The sequence below is a fragment of the Pelodiscus sinensis genome, chromosome 1, assembly GCF_049634645.1.
Source record: "Pelodiscus sinensis isolate JC-2024 chromosome 1, ASM4963464v1, whole genome shotgun sequence".
Lineage (NCBI taxonomy): Eukaryota > Metazoa > Chordata > Testudines > Trionychidae > Pelodiscus > Pelodiscus sinensis.
This window is the reverse complement of record NC_134711.1, coordinates 114143767-114160363: the sequence shown is the minus strand read 5'-3', so window position 1 is coordinate 114160363 and position 16597 is coordinate 114143767. Positions and strand designations below refer to the sequence as shown.

The 16597-nt window shown below is 45.2% G+C and overlaps 1 protein-coding gene across 1 annotated transcript in view; it reads left to right on the top strand.

The window, feature by feature from the left end:
* Positions 1–16597, top strand: part of PLCZ1 (phospholipase C zeta 1) — a 117524-nt gene that overhangs the window by 52765 nt on the left and 48162 nt on the right. The window contains exons 5-6 of the mRNA XM_075897749.1: positions 4846–4990; positions 7521–7673. Of these exons, the coding sequence (XP_075753864.1) occupies positions 4846–4990; positions 7521–7673 (298 nt within the window). The remainder of the gene's footprint in view (positions 1–4845; positions 4991–7520; positions 7674–16597) is intronic.

The window sequence follows — 16597 nt, the reverse complement described above, 5'->3', positions numbered from 1 at the left end:
TGCCTTCAGGCACCTCAAGGCACGCTTGCCTTGCCTCCTCACCTGCCTGGTCGTAGGGGAGCAGAATATCCCTGAGGTAGTGGCGGCGTGCTGTGTGCTCCACAATATCGTGGAGCGCGATGGGGAGGCCTTCCTCCTGGGGTGGGGAGCAGATGCCGGCTGTGAGGGCCATGTGTTTGAGCAGCCCCAGACAGCTGCCACCCGCCAGGACCATAAGGCTGACATGAACATCTGGGAGGCCCTGAGGGAGAGGTTCTCTCAGGCACTGCAGTAACTCTCCCCAGGGCCTTCCCAACAGGGGCCTCTGCCTTTCAGCTCTCTCCCTTCCCCCTCTCACTCCCTCGCCTTACCCCTTCCCTGACCTCCCCATAAACACACCTGTGTGGTTTGAAAACAAAAGGAGGCTTTCTTTATTGAACAGTAAGAAAAGGTGGGCAGGAGGAGGGTGAGGGGGAGGATTCTGAACTGGGAGGGCGGATCAGGACTGGCAGGCAGAGTGGGGCAGCTCGAAGTCCCACCTCGGGTGTGGGGACCTCATTGGGGTTGTGTGGGTCCGGGGGCCACAAAGAGATGGGCAGGAGGGGGGGCTAAAGCGGGGTCAGGGCTGGCAGGGGGGCAGGAGGAGGGGCCATAGGCATCACTTGGGGAGGGGGCATGGGCATTGCTAAGGGAAGGAGCAGAGGCATGGCAGGGTGGGCAGGCCGATGGGTAATGGCCATAGGAGCGGGCACGGTAGGGTGAAAGCCAGGAGCAGTGGTACCAGGAGGGTGTTCCGCCATGAGGGACATGATGCCACACATGGTGTCCCACCGCGCCATCATTTGGTCTCACGCTTGCTTCTGTCACTTGAGGTCCGCATTGACCCTTCATGCCATACTCTGATGGATATCGTGGAGGATGCTGATGTGTTGGCGCATCAGGTCCTCCTGCACCCTGGCTAGTCTGTGAGTCCTCTGGGCTCTGGCAGGTGGCTGCAGCAGTGTGGCTTGGCCCTCTGCAGGTCCGGCTGTGGAGAACACACAATAGGTAGAGGTGGTCAGTCATCCCTGCAGACACATTCCCTGAGGCCATGCCTTCCCTAGTGAGCTGCGACCATAACAGTCTGCGGCCCACAGGAGGGGGATGTCCTGGTTGCCAGGCCATGTGTGGCCTGCATATCATGCCCTGTTTCACAGGGGCCCTGATACGCCCAGAGGACCGTGCTGCCTGCTTCCCCCCTCCCCACACACACCATGGACAGGCAGGCATGGAAAGTGTCTGGCCACAGTAGGATCCCCTCATGGGCGGAAGAGGAGCCGGGATCAGCCTGGCCCTCTGTGGGGTCTACACACACAGCTGCAGCTTGCTGTGCTGTCTGTGGGAGCAGCTGCTGACTCGCACGTGCAGGCATGCCTGTGTGCAGCACTCCGGGGTGTCTCTGGAGTCGTGCCTGCGAGCTTGTGGCTAGCCTGCTTCCAGCTGGGTGCACCCCACCCCTCCACCAGGGGCAGGACCTGTGTGCTCTCCTCGAGCCTGGCAGCAGGATCCAGGGCATGTTCAGGGGCTGCCTACTGTGTCCGCATGCCACACACTCATGCGCCACATGGTTGCACATGTACGGACTGCAGCACCATGTGCAGCCTGAGTGACACTTGCCCCTTGCTCCCAGTGCGTCCGCCCTGTGTGTGTGTGACAGCTCACCTGAAGATCCCTCACAGGTGTCCGAGGAGGCCTGGGAGATGTCCTCACTGGCAGTGACTGGCTCCAGGGACAGGGTCACAGTCCCTGGCTCCTGCTCCTCCTCCTCTGGCTGGGGTTGGTCATGGCCCTCCGGCTTGTCCTTGGGGGAGACCTCCGGGCAGATGATAACTGGTGTCTCCAGCCCAGAGTCCAACACAAAATGTGTGGGGAAGACATTTCCCCATCTCGCAATATGAGGTGGAGCTCCGCATAGTAGGGGCAGGTGTGGGGTCCTGCCCCTGAGTCCGTGGTGGCCCTCACATACCTCTAATGGTGCTCCTTCACCTTGCTCCAGACCAGCTCCATGGTCTGGGCAGGGTGACCTCGCTCCGCCAGGGATACAGCCATCTGTGAAAATATTTTGGCATTGCACCACTTGGCCCAGGGATCTTGCAGGGACTCCTCCTCACCCCACAATTCCAGGAGAGTCACAATGTCTAGGCCAGACCATGTTGGGGCATGCCTTTTGGTCCCCCTGGGGGGTTATGGGACCCCTGGGGCTGCTCCCTGGGAGTGCCAGGAGGGTCTCGGGGCTTCTTGCTCTGCCATGTGTGGCAATGCCAGTGGCAAGAGAGAGCTGCACGGTGAGGAACCTGCTCTATTCACAACTTCCTGCCACAAGACTTGTCCAGGATGCCTGCAGCTTTAAGAGGGTCCAGCAGACAGCAACTACAGAGTTCTGATTAACTTGGATGGAGTGGCCACTAGGGCACCTGTTTTTACCCCTGGAGGCCATTTCTTGCACAAAAACTCCTCTTGCCTGTCCACACACACCGTTTTGCAAAAGAGCTCTAGAATGAGGAATACCTACACCGGAAAACCCCCTCTGTTCTGTTGTTTTACTTGCAGAAAAACACGCTTGAGGTGTGGATGCTCCATGAGCTTTTGCGCAAAAATGGCCGTTTTTGTGCAGAAACTTTGTAGTGTAGACATAGCCCCTGTCTGGATTCTGGATAGATGTGTAGAAGCCAGGTACATTGGCTGTGGACTCCATGATGCCCAGGGCAGGTGCATGCAAGTAGCATGCATGCATGTATGCTTACGCAAGGAAACGTTCTGGGTACAGTCAAGTGGGGAAAATACGTGCACTTGAGGAGAGGAGCGGAGAGGTGAGGAAAGAAGAAGGAAACTTGGGGTAAGAGCATATGCTGGCGAATGTAGGAGATGCAGGAGGAAGGAAAATATGGGGTGAATGATCACAGGAATGTGGAAGAAGGAAATAAGCAGGGATTTATTTTGTAATTGTGAAGGGGATTGTGGAATGTAGTGGGTTCAGGAGAGGTGACTGGTGAGGAGGAACCTGGGGACTACCAACAACATGACTCCCCCAGCTCTGGAAAGGGCCAGGACAACCCCCATCCACCACAGGCCCAGTCTTTCCCCGCCCCTGCTCTGTCCTTGCCCCGCCCCCATCTCTGCCCCATGTCTTTCTCCAACTAATGCAGGTCAGGGCTGAGGGCAGAGCAGGACTGAGGGTCCAGTGGCTGCAGCAGGGGTCTGCCCCACCCTTACATTCACCGGCAGCATTGGGGAAAGTGGAGCAAGGCAGCCCCAGCTTGCTGAGCTCCTCTGGCCGCATTGCTCCGCTCCCTGGTAATGAGTGTGTGTGTATGGGAGGGTGTCTCCCCTCCCCTAAGCGACGTGGCTGGAGCAGTAGAACAAGTTGGGGCTGCCTAGCTCTGCTTCCCCCACTGTTGCCAATGAATGTGTGTGTGGGGGGCTGGATCCCTGCTGTGGGTGCTAAGCCCCCCTATACTAGTCCTCCCACCGGCTGCTGGCTGGCTCCTCTCACCTATGGTGGTGGGGCACGTGACCCTTCTTGCCCCCCAACACATTGCCCCTTAAAAGAAGGGAGGGGAAAACTGGGATTTGTAAAACATAATGTAGGAAAGTTCAGGAGACAGGAATTTGGAGGACAGGAGTCTAAGAGCACTCCAGTTTCCTTGTACTGCTCTGGTGAAACAAAGCAGCTGTAAACACAGTTTGGCTGACCAGTTTTCCTGGGCTGCTTTGAACTGCCCCAGAATGGGGTAAGGGATCAGAACTTACTTGTAAAGCTGAATGTAAAAGTTAAATGTGAAAAAAGGGGCTAAGGTAGACACTGCATATCATCAAATTATTAGACCTATCACATGGCAGCATTTTCTTTCTGTTTCTTTCTTAGTATTCACGTATGAATTTTTAGTTACAGAAAAAAAAATTCCTAGACCAAAAAATCATATTAGGATGGAGTTATATCAGTACTTTATGGTAAAATACATTACTTGGAGGGTGTAATTATTCCAAATCAAAAATGATAAACCAAAGAAATTCAGAGTTATTGTTAAACTTAAGAAATTCAGACTTATTAAGATATGGAAGTACACACTCAGGCTATCCAAACAACCTTTTCTCCTCCTAGCAGTGAAACCATAGAGGAATAAAAATCTGTCTTTACAAATTAGTTTAATTTACTCTAGAGCACAGAATCTGAAATGACTTAATCAGAATGATATGATTATTTCATGCCATTGCTATTGATGGTGAGTCCAGCCCCTATTCTCTTTGTGGTGTATTCTGCATTCTTGGTAAAGCTGGGAGGAGTGAATCTCTGTGCACCTCAGCATGCAAGTCCTGTAACGTTGCCTGGCTCTTTCACATATTGCACAGAGGTAAAGGAAGGCCTCCTCATGCCCTTATCATCTGTGTAAACACCAGGCACATTCTAGCTTACGGTAAGCTTTATTACTGGTGCTTTTATACTTCAAATTCATAACTTAGCTGGAGTTTATTCAAATATACAATCCTAACATAAATAAACCTCAAACATTTCCTATTATATCAACTATTGTTCCAGAAAAGGTTTTACTTAAACTAAAACTTTGGCTGTATAGTTTTATCTATTATGGGTTCATATTCGTAGAATCTGTTTTTCCCCAAGAGGCTCTAATAAAGCTTATTATAAGCCCAAGATAGATTAGAGAAAATATACATCAATTTCCATATACATATATTCAGTTGGTATTTTATTTTTTTGCATGATAATTTAGGTATGCTAATTATTCAGACTATGCTATTTGTAATCTGGACTGCAACAAAATGACATCTCCCTTTTTTACTGTTATTTTTTTTCTTTTAATTTTAAAGTGCTCTGATGAAAGGATGCCGTTGTTTGGAAATCGATTGCTGGGATGGAGGAAACAATGAACCTATTGTGTATCACGGTCACACTTTAACAAGCAAAATTTTATTTAAAACTGTCATCGACGTGATAGAGAAGTATGCATTTGTGGTATGTACATACATTTGTTGAAATGTGATGACTTAATACTTATTAGTACAGTTGTAATTTAGGGTGCTCTGGATAGTGCTTGGAGTGAAGGGTGCTGTAGAAACAAACTAGATAAAAAAAACCTACAATACCTGTTCTTTACTCTGTGAAAGTCTCTATATAAATCCACATCTTGAATAATGTGTGCAGATATGGTTGCCTTATCTCACAAAAAGGATATATTGGCATTGGAAAAGGTTCAAAAAAGGGCAACAAAAACGGATATCATATGAAGACAGGGATTTTTCAATTTGCAAAAGAACTGACTGAGGGGAGAAATGATAGAGTTTATAAAATCATGACGGCTGTGGAGAAAGTAAATATGGAAAAATTATTTACTCCTCCCAATAACACAAAAAGTAGGGGATTAAAAATGAAATTAATAGGCAGCAGGTTTAAAATGAACAAAAGAAAGTATTTCTTCACACAATTCGTAGTCAGCCTATGGCATTCCCTGCCAGAGGATGTTGTAACAGTCAGGACTTTAAGAGGGTTCAAAAAAGTAGATAAATTCATGGAGGATAGGCCCATCAGTGGCTATTAACTAAAATGGGCAGGGATAGTATCCCTAGCATCTGTTGGTCAGGGATGGGACTGGGCAACAGGGGCTAGATTATTTGAAGATTACCTGTTCTGTTTTTCCCCTCTGGGGCACCTGGCATTGTCCATTGTCAGCAGACAGGATTCTGGGATAGATGGACCTTTGGCATAGCTGCACTTATGTTAGGGGTATGGCTTCTAATCACATTTTCCTATTTTTGACAATATTTTTCTCCCCTCTCTTGGTTTATAAAGAACTCACACAATCAAAGTGGGAAACTAATTACTCAGAATGATGCAAAAAACAGAGAAATATTGTTTATGCTAGTCTCTTTCAGGTATATAGCTACAGGTGTTAAATGTAATGTAATTTGTTTATTTTTTCATACAAAATATGATTTTTATCCCTTCAAAAGACACTAGCAAGGAAAATAGCTGTGATTAAAAGATGTCTGGTGTATCTTCCAGATACCAATGACTGAGCCAAATTAAAATTCTTTTTTTGCTTTGGGGACTTGGGAATAGCAGTTTATTATGTTTTCCTTGTATTGCTTTCCCCTTGGTTCTCCTCACTAAGAATATTTCCATTCAAACAGGATCATTATTTCTAAGGAATTCATATATTCCTCTTCATTTTAAGTAATAATTATCTACTGGCATGCCCTAATAATTCCCAGAGCAACTTTGATATTACTTTCAGGTCACAAAAGAATGATTTTTCAGGTGGGTAGTGACTATTAGGCCTGAAGAAATGAAGACTATCTATCTACAAATATGCTGGGATGAAGGAATAACACACTGTATAGAAAATAAAGCATTGAAATAGACTGGTGTCTAAATGAATGTTGAAGTTTTTAGATGTCAGCAGCTTTTCCTCTGCTGAATTTAACCTACATAATCTTCCATGGGTATTTTTTTCTTTTTGTTTTGTTTCTACTTCACATCATCACTATTTGCTTCTTGGTATTCTAAGCTGTTGTGAAGCTCTGTGGTGGTAAGAAGCACTAGTCAGTGGGTTGCTGTCTTGACAGACCCTGAAATTTTTTGGGCTAAATTTCTTTCCAATATGTGTGATAGGGATGTAAGCAACAAGTCGAGTCACTACTCACTTCCCCCACACCTGCTGCCTGTGTATCAGGTAGCCGGAGCCAGTGCTGGTGGGAGCTGCTTTAAAAGTCATTTCTCCCAGCACTGTCTCTGCTGGGGAGGGGTAGGGGATGAAGAGGCGCAGCTGTCTGGGACCTGGCGCGAGCCAGGACTGCTGAGTCCCAGCTTGCGCCAACTCCTGGACCTACGCCTGCTACAGTTTAAATGTAGTAGGAGCTGGGCTACTTGCATGCCCTGCTCCTACTACATTTCAACTGCAGAGCCTCAGGGGGCCCCTTATCAACTAATCGTGGACTCGATACACGTTGTATCGCATAAACGATTAGTCAATTACCCACTTCTTAACATCCTCATGTGTGATGAATATTATTTCCTGCTACCATGTTTTAGGTTCTTAACTGATTTAGCACCTCTTTTCTCTCTACTTTCTCCACATTCAACTCTGGTGAACTTGGTTGTTGGCTATTAACATTGGACAAATAAACTTAAGATCAGAATGTAGTCATTCAGACTTCTCCCTTATAAAATACTGTGACCAGGTTAACTGAGCTTCATTTGGCTTTTCTTGTCATAGTCTTTCCTCTGTTTATGTCTAAGCTGAAACCAATCCCTGTGTCTAATGGCCCAAATATTAAACTTTTAACTTGAACTAGTTTCCACTTTTACTTTTCCTCTTCCATAACTATTACTGAACTCAATGCTGTTGTGTTATTAATCTAGAATAACTAATCACTATTTTGAATATTTTAAAATTAATGAAAGACAAATACCCATGTGCTTTTTTGTAAGATATATTGTGCATCTAGTATTTCTTATTTTTAATGATTAATTATTGTATTTTCAGGCATCTGACTATCCTGTTGTACTGTCTTTGGAGAATCACTGCAGCCCTAAGCAACAGGAGAAAATGGCAGACTATTTAGAAACTATTCTAGGTGAAAAACTTCTTACTACAATAGTTGGTGATATGTTTCCTACAGATCTACCTTCCCCTGAGGTAACAACTTTAATTTTCTCTCTGTGAAAGATAAGGAAAATTCTGGATCCTGCAGTGGTTGTGATAATCTCTTGAGGCATTTATGAAACTCATATTCGGTGTTTAAAGCATCTTTGTGCTTCAGATGGTAAAACAGAATTAATTACACATCCTAGAAATAATGAAAAATAAAAGAAATAAAAATGAAATCATGTGAGTTGATACATCCTCATTAAGAAAATGGTGCTTCATGTAGCAACTTGAAATGTGTAGCTGGAAAAGCATAATCAGTATTTTGTAACATCTTGGATCTTCCAGTTCATAAAGTCATGATTTAATATAAGGCTCGAACACACTAAGACTTTTATTTTATATGCAATTGTAGTTAGTGAAAACTTGTCAATACCAGTGTCTTTTAAAAATTCTGACATGGCAGGCAGCTGCCATAATGTGCCACATTATTATTACTATAATTTATATTGTGGAAGCCCCTAGAGGAACTAACCAAGATCCGATCCCTGTTGTGCTAGGCACTGTGGGCACATCTAATCATTGAGATAAGTCCGAATCTAATATGCTCAATTTCTGGGTACGCGATTTTGTGAAGTCAAGGTCCATGTCCTCACTGTGGGGAAGAATGAAATGTAGTCCATTATGGAGATGTGGGCAGCTTTGCATTGTGGGCTATGCTCCTGGTGCCCACTAGGACCAAAAGTCTGCAGCGAGTGGTTATGGGCACATGTTGTCAGTGTCTCATAATTCACTCATCTAGTCACTCCCCCCTTGCGTGAGATAAAAAGGAGGCAGTGTGCTTGTGCCTTTTTGTCCCCTGGTTGGCTGCACAGATGCCATAGCAGTGCCAGCATGGAGCCCAGTTTGCAGCAAACCATTGTGATGCTGATGTGTGTTGTGGTGTGTGCCTAATGGTGCTGTACTTTGAGAGTGCACACATGTTGCTCCTCCAGGAGGAGGATGGGGACAAATCTCAGCGTAGCATGGAGGCACTGCTTATGCAAGGCCCGGTGCTGATGTCAGCTCAGCTACCTGTCAATCCTCTGGACACTGTGCAATACCAGTTCTGCCACCATGAAACAAAGTCAGATTGGTGGGACCGCATTGTGATGCAGAGATGGGACGATCAACAGAGGCTGCAGAACTTCCAAATGAGCAAGGCCACGTTCTTGAAACTTGTGAATAGCTTGCCCCTGCCCTAAGGCACTAGGATACCCAAATAAGACCCACTCTGACTGTGAAGAAGCATATGGCAGTTGCTCTGTGGAATCTTTCAATGCCAGACAGCTGCTGGTCAGTGGGGAATCAGTTTGGAGTGGAGAAATCTACAGTGGGGGCTGCTGTCATACAAGTAGCCAAAGTGATCAATACCTTTCTGCTACGGAGGGTTGTGGCTTTGGGAAACATAGACACTCTAGCGGATGTCTTTGCCACACTGGGGTTCCTTAACCGTGGGGGACGATAAACAGAACACATATCCCCATCTTGGCCCCCGACCATCTTGCCACAGAGTACATGAACCGCCAAGAGTAATTCTCCATGGTGTTTCAGGTGCTGGTGGATCACAAGGGCCTTTTCACCACCAACAACATGCGAGGGTCAGGAAAGGTGCATGATGTATGCATCTTCAAGAACTCCTGCCTCTTCCAAAAGATGCACAATGGAACTTTTTTCCCAGATGGGAAAATCAGAATTGGAGAGGTGGAAATGCCTATTGTGATCTGTGGTGAAGTATTTGTACTCATCGCAGTGTTACTTGAATTGGGTGAAGTCATGTCCATGTGTGCCGTGGTGTGCTGCCCACTTTGAGATGTGCTCACAATGCTGGCTCATGGGAAATGCAATTCAAATTTTCCCAGTGCTTTTTGTGCTCACCTGGGGTGTGTCTAGACTACATGCCTCCTTCGACGGAGGCATGTAGATTAGCCAGATCGGAAGAGGGAAATGAAGCCGCGATTAAAATAATCGCGGCTTCATTTAAATTTAAATGGCTGCCCCGATCTGCCGATCAGCTGTTTGTCGGCAGATCGGGGGAGTCTGGACGCGATGCCCCGACAAAGAAGCCTTTCTTCATCGACACAGGGGCAGCCATTTAAATTTAAATGAAGCCGCGATTATTTTAATCGCGGCTTCATTTCCCTCTTCCGATCTGGCTAATCTACATGCCTCCGTCGAAGGAGGCATGTAGTCTAGACACACCCTAAATCTGTCATTATGGGGTTTGACATTTATTTTCTGAAATATTTCCTTATCAACAATCTCTATTTGCAAATAAAAGACTCTCCTCCTCACCACCAAATGCTATAATTTGCAGACTCAACCTTTAGTGGGATACATCTTTCAGAATAAAGTGATCTTAAACATAAAACCTTAATAGCTACGTCTATTTCCTCCTGGGCTACGTCTATTTCCTGGAGGGGGTTGAGTGGTGATTCTCCATCCTTCTTCCACAGTTAGGAAAGGAGATGCTGCATCACCCCTTTTCCTCTGGAGGGTGTTGTAAGAGAACTGGATTTGACATAACTTGTAGCCATTTTGTGCAACTAGTCCCCCCACCCAATATGCTGGAAGCAAGGATATCCAGATAATAATCTGGCCTTGCTTAGTCAGACAGAACAAAAACAACTGCAAGCTTCAGTTTTACTCACTTGGATAGATAAAATAAAAGGAGAGATTAATGAAGAGAAGGAGAAATGTGAAAGACTGACCTTGATTCTGGTTGTCTGTGTTTGTAAGGTTGTTTTTGTTTTTTGTTTTGTGTTTTGTTTTGCTGCGACTGCTTTACTGATAAGGAGAATAAAGGATTGTTATTGGCTGTTGCTAGGGAAATTGTTAGCCTAATAGGTGCTATTTTCGGAGAAAATCTGTGAAGGTTTAGTTAGAAAATGTGCTTTGGAGTTATCCAAAGCTTTTCTTTGAGCAAGGATCTGGCACTTAAACTCCTAGCAGCTGGACAGAAGAGGGGCCCCTAGAAGGCTGGTTTTTGATTCCTCAAAACCATTTCAGACTTTAGATTAATATAAATGTTTGGACTGCTCTAATCCTATTGTTCCAGCATGCATGTGTATGTGATCTTAAGCCCTAATAAAAATTGTTTTAGGTAAAAGCTCTCTTGTTTGTGCCAGTCATTTATTAGACAGAGGAGCTATGCTCTCATTGATTTATCCCTGGCACTGCCTGGAGAGAAATAGCTAACTTATCAGTGCTTTGGGTTCTGAAAATTCTGAGTAACCTGGGGGTTGCCAGTTGAATAGCAAAGAGACCCTCTCTATGTCTTTTCAGGAAGTCTTTTGTGAAGGCTTTTCCTTCCCATGGTGTCTCTTGATTGGTTTATTGATGCATTGTAGGAGATGGAAGGGGAATCTGGTCCCGCTCCCACATCACAAGACTTCTAGTCCAATGGCCCTTAAGAAATGGTAAACTTTGTTCTCCTCAGAGGATAAATTATCCCACTCCGGGACCATTTTCTTTCTCCCAGAACCTGCCTCTGCCATGTCCTTCCTTTACTCTAGAATTACTAGAATAGCCTGGTCTTAAAGGAACAGTATACCTGGCTAAACTGTGATTTTAAAAAGGGCCATTCTTGCATCATAATTCTAATGTCTTGTTTTTATGTATGCCAAATTTTGTGAAGCTATTGCTTAACTGTTCCCACATATTGCAATTTTCCAGAAGAAGTATTTTCTTCAGCTTTTGTCAATATTGAAGTGATCAAAGTGATGCTTGAATGTGAATATTGCCATTTTAAAAATACAATATTAATTTAGATTTTTCAGGACATTATTTTCCAAGCATCTGTGTTTGTCCATACTCTAAACATTTTACTTTTTCCCACTTTCTAACAATTTGGACAATATGAATTAAAAGAGTTAGTATCAGTCAATTCTAAAAAGCCCTTGGAGGTAGAGGATTTCTGCCCTTTAAAAAAAAAAAAAAAAAAAAAAAAAGGGCAGCATACTAGTTTAAAAATTTGAGGATATGCAAGAAGATTTTGAAAACCCTTTCCCCTCATCTCAGTCCTCTTTTACAGTCCCAAGATTTGTCTTCCACCTTTGTGTGATTTGACTTTTCTGAACCTATCACAATCAACAATGCGGTAGCTTATCTATGCCAGGGTACGTCTAGACTACAGGCTTCTGTCGACAGAAATTTTGTCGACAGATACTGTCGACAAAATTTCTGTCGACAAAGAGCGTCTAGACTACATTGAGTTCTGTTGACAAAGCAAGCTGCTTTGTCGACATGGTAGTGTAGACACGCAAAGGACAGTTTACATGCAATAACACCTTCTGTCGACAGAAGGCATTATGCCTCGTAAAATGAAGTTTACCAGCGTCGACAAAACTGCTGAGTTCTGTCGACAGAAGTCCACTTTTGTCGACAAAACTCTGTAGTCTAGACACCCCCCCAGTGTGCCTGGGATTTTGTGTTGAGTCTTGTGGTACTTGTTCTGACATGCACCACATTTTGGGTTCAACATCACCTGAATTAAAGTACATTTTACTACAGGTGTTCTTTTAGCTGATTTTTTCCCAACCCCTTGCTGTCAACCCACTCCAGGTCACCCTCCTGATAATCCCTGAGCTGCATCCCTTGGAGGAAGGGGTGTAATGGAAGGGTGAAGGAAGGGCAGTGGTGGGAAGGGGAGGGACTTGGGGGATGGGTTAGCTCTATATGCGATGCATGGAGGAGGAATTCACGCCACCCCTTTGCACTCACCAGCAGTGGTGGCACAGAAGGTGCAGGCTGGGCACCCCGGCTTACATGGCACTGCTTTCTAGCAGCACTGTTTTCTCCCCACTGTTTTCCCCTCACAACTGCCGAGGTCAAAGCAGGGGCGGAGCAAAGAGATGGGAAGGGGCAGGATCTGGGGTGGAAAGGGGTAGTCCTAGACCATCTCTGGGCTGGGGGGCCCATGTGGCCATTGCCCCCTTTCTCCTTCCCCCCTCACCAGTCATCTCTAGTTAGCTCAGTGCTTAGTGGTACCATTTATTTTTTTCTTGTACACCTCGTGACCCATGAGCTGCAATGTTCCCTTCAGAAGACTGCCTGCTAGAAAGGATTCAAATTTTGGATATGTTGGCTTGTGATTTCTGTATTCAGTAGGAGTCGCTGGGGCCTAAGCACTTTTGAAAATTGGAGGAATTCATTTCAGTGCATGAGTGGGAGTCAAGTTATTTGGAAACTCTGGCTCCAGTTATGGACCAGAGTGCTTTGGAAAATCTGTCCTTGAATGAGTGACAAGGAGTCCTGTGGCACCTTATAGACTAAGGGTATGTCTACATAGCAAAGTTATTTCGAAATAACTATCCTAGTGTCTACACAGCCATTCTGTTATTTTGAAATTAAATCAAAATAGCGGAGGGCTTATTTTGAAATTGGTAAATCTCATTCCATGAGGAATAGCGCCAATTTCGAAATTGCTATTTTGAAATAAGTACTGTGTAGACACTTATTTCGAAATAGGGGGCCTCCAGCCTTCCCAGGGTGGCCTGGTGACCACTTTGGCATCAACCAAGAACACTCCTCTCCCTCCCCCAGTCCCTGGAGCCCTTAAAGGGGTAGACTGTGGCCATAGTGCCTGTGCCAGCTCCAAGCCTGCCAGCCCAGAGCCAGCAGTCACTGCCCCTGACTCAGTGGCCCCAAAACATAAGCCAGCAAGTCACTGGCAGCCAGCCCTCCACTGCTCCCCAAGAGCAGTCTGCCAGCTCCCAGAAGCCTGCCAGGGCCTGGAGAAGGCAAGTGCCTTCCTGGTCCAGGGTGGAGATCATGGACATTATGCAGGTTTGGTGCGGATGCCCCCATCGTCCATGATCTCCGCACTAGATGGAGGAATGTGGCCATCTATGGCAGGATAGCTGCCAGCCTGGCCACCAAAGGCCACATGCGAACCCAGGAGCAGGTTTGCGTGAAAATCAAGTTGGTCCGGTAAGACCCCCAACCCTGAGCCCTGACCTTCCCCTCTCCCTTCTTCCCCTTGCTTTCCCCTTCCAGTGCCCTCCTCCCAGGTTTCCCCCTCCCCTTTTCCATTCTCTCTCTTTCCCTCTCCCACACTCTTTCTTCCTCTCTCCCACCTCCTTTCCCCAGTCTCACCAGAGTTTCATTCTCCTCTCAGTTTTGTTAAATAAAGAGAGTTTGTGTTCATGAAAATGAGTGTATTTTATTTTACATCAGGAAGGGGGATTATGGAGGGGTAAGTGGAAGGACGTGAGGGAGGAATGAGGCACAAGCCCTCAGGTGGGCAGACCAGGGAGGCTCTTAGTGCTCCTCAGGGTGGAAGCTGTCCCACAGACCTCCTGGATACTGACAGTCCCTCGATGGACCTCCCGGATGGCAGCCTGCAGAAAGTGCAGCCAGGCTCACAGCAACGTGCCCAAGAGAAGCACCAGAGTGCCCGGGGCAGTCCTGGCTCCATGTTGCAGAGTGTTGTGGTGTCCGGAGTGAGGGCAACCAGAGCATGCAAAGACAAAATGCTTTGCTGTCCCTTATCGGGGTAGGCAAGCAATCAGGAAAAGCTGAGAATTGGCTGTCATGGGCGGAGGGGTCCCATTAAGCACAGGCCTCAGATAGCCTCAGGGAGCAGCCACACAAAGTAACTACTGACCTGATGCCCTGCCAGCCCTGATTCCAGCTGGCCTTAAATGTGATTCAGTGTCCTTTTAGTGTGGATGCGCTATTTCAAAATAGCAAAACGCTATTTTGAAATGCATTTTGTATGTAGATGTGTTATTTTGAAATAAGCTATTTCGAAATAACTTATTTCAAAATTAGATATTTCGAAATAACGCTGAAGTGTAGACACACCCTAACAGATTTATTGGAGCATAAGCTTTCGTGGGCAAAGACCCACTTTGGCAGTTGCATGTCACGCATCTGACGAAGTGGGTCTTTGCCCACGAAAGCTGATGCTTCAATACATCTGTTAGTCTATAAGGGGCCATACGACTCCTTGTCGCTTTTGCAGATCCAGACGAACACAGCTACCCCTCTGATACTGTCCTTGAATGTAATTTTGCAAGTAATATGCATCTATTATGTAACCGGTGATCATATGAGTAACATAATACTGCATTCTTCTCGTAGCTAATGAATGTTCACTAGGAAAAGAGGCCAAAGATAAAGAAAAGGCCCTTGGGATAAACTTAGTGCCCTTGCCAAAATTCCATCTTTCATTTAGTTCAAATTTATGCAACTGTTCTGAATCAGGGTTGTTTGAAGAAGTGGTGACAGCCTTCTCATGTTTGTTACTTTCTTTATTTATTATTTATTTACTTCAATGCTTGCAATGTTATTATTCTACAGCATTCTGTTATGATACGAAATAGTTGCCTGCTTTAACTACAGAATTATTTACCATACCTACTAATAGATATTCTTGAATGAAAATTCGTTCCTTTTAATTCTGCATAGTGATTTTAGCATGGCAACAAGGGAAATGTGTAATAATCACTAGGACATGTAAAGATTTTTGATCTTTTTTCACATTTTTTATATTACATTTTTTTACAGTTTGGTATGCTGATCAAGTAAAACACTGTGATTTATCTAGAAATGAATGCCATCTTACAGGTTGGATTTCCTTGGTCCAGCATGCTTGGAGCCTGACTGGTCCTGGTTGAGGGATTTTGCCAGTCATTTCTTCCTCCCTCTGCTGCTGGCCCCACCACTTGTCCTGCCTCCCCACCCTCAGTCTCCTGGCCCCCTCTTGCAGCCCAGATGAGTTGTGTGCTGGCTCCCAGTCCTCACCTGCAATCCAGGTGAACAACACACTGGGTTTCTCACCTCTTGTCCTCCCTCACCCTATATCTCGCTGGGCTCCCAGCACCCCTCCCCCTGCAGTGTGTCAGGACTCCCTGATCCTGGAACATCCATGGTCTTTCTGAGCCACAGATGTTGCTGGACCAGAGAGTTCTGGTTTATAGAGGTGCAACCTGTACTTTCAAAGTAATAGTTCAATAAGACTATTTTCGGTGTCTGATAATGGTTATCATTGAAAACTTGACTAACTGTGTACATTTTGTATATCTGTAGAAATTCTGTGATCTGAAGTTTTGTCTATTTTTTCTGTCAGGAATAATAAAGCTATCATTTTTTTAGGTAGTGTATATTTTAAAAAATGATACTTTCTTCAGATATCAACATCCAATCCATGGTCCAAAACATGATCTGCAGAAACAAAGCAAATAGCAGCAAATTGGCTGGGTTCTGAATAACAAGACTCTAAGCTCTGCTACGTTATCTTTATTGAAAATATAGGATCAAAAGCATGAGCCTGTGAAACTTATACACATGTGAAAATAAGTAATGGGAGAATCATAGGTTCTCATACAGGGCAGCAGTATACTGTGAAAACAAGGCACCAAACTTCCTGCCTTCCTTAGCTAAAACCAATTCCATAGTCATACAGATTTAAAAACAAGCATTGTATTCATATGTATGCACATTTTTGTTTATAAAAACAAGGGAATTCTTTAAAAAAAATTCAATAAAATCTATATTCACTTAGGTGTGCAAACACCTAGGCAACATCTACATTGGCAGGATTTTGCACACATACTTTTAATGCAAGAGTTTTTGCGTTAAAGTATTTGCGCAAGAGAGTGTCTACACTGGCATGTGCCTTTGCACAAGAGATGTGCTTTTGCAAAAAGAACATCCGTGCCAGTGTGGATGCTCTCTTGCGCAAGAAAGCTCCAATGGCCATTTTAGACATCGGGCTTTCTTGTGCAAGAAATTCATGTTGCCTGTCTACCTTGGCGTCTTGCGCAAGAACAGTTGCGCAAGAGGGCTTATCCCTAAGCGGGAGTGTCTGAGTATTTGCACAAGAAGCACTGATTTTATACATTAGAATGTCAGTGTTCTTGTGCAAGTACCCACGGCCAGTGTAGACAGGTGGCAAGATTTTGCGCAAAAGCACTTGCTTTTGCGCAAAA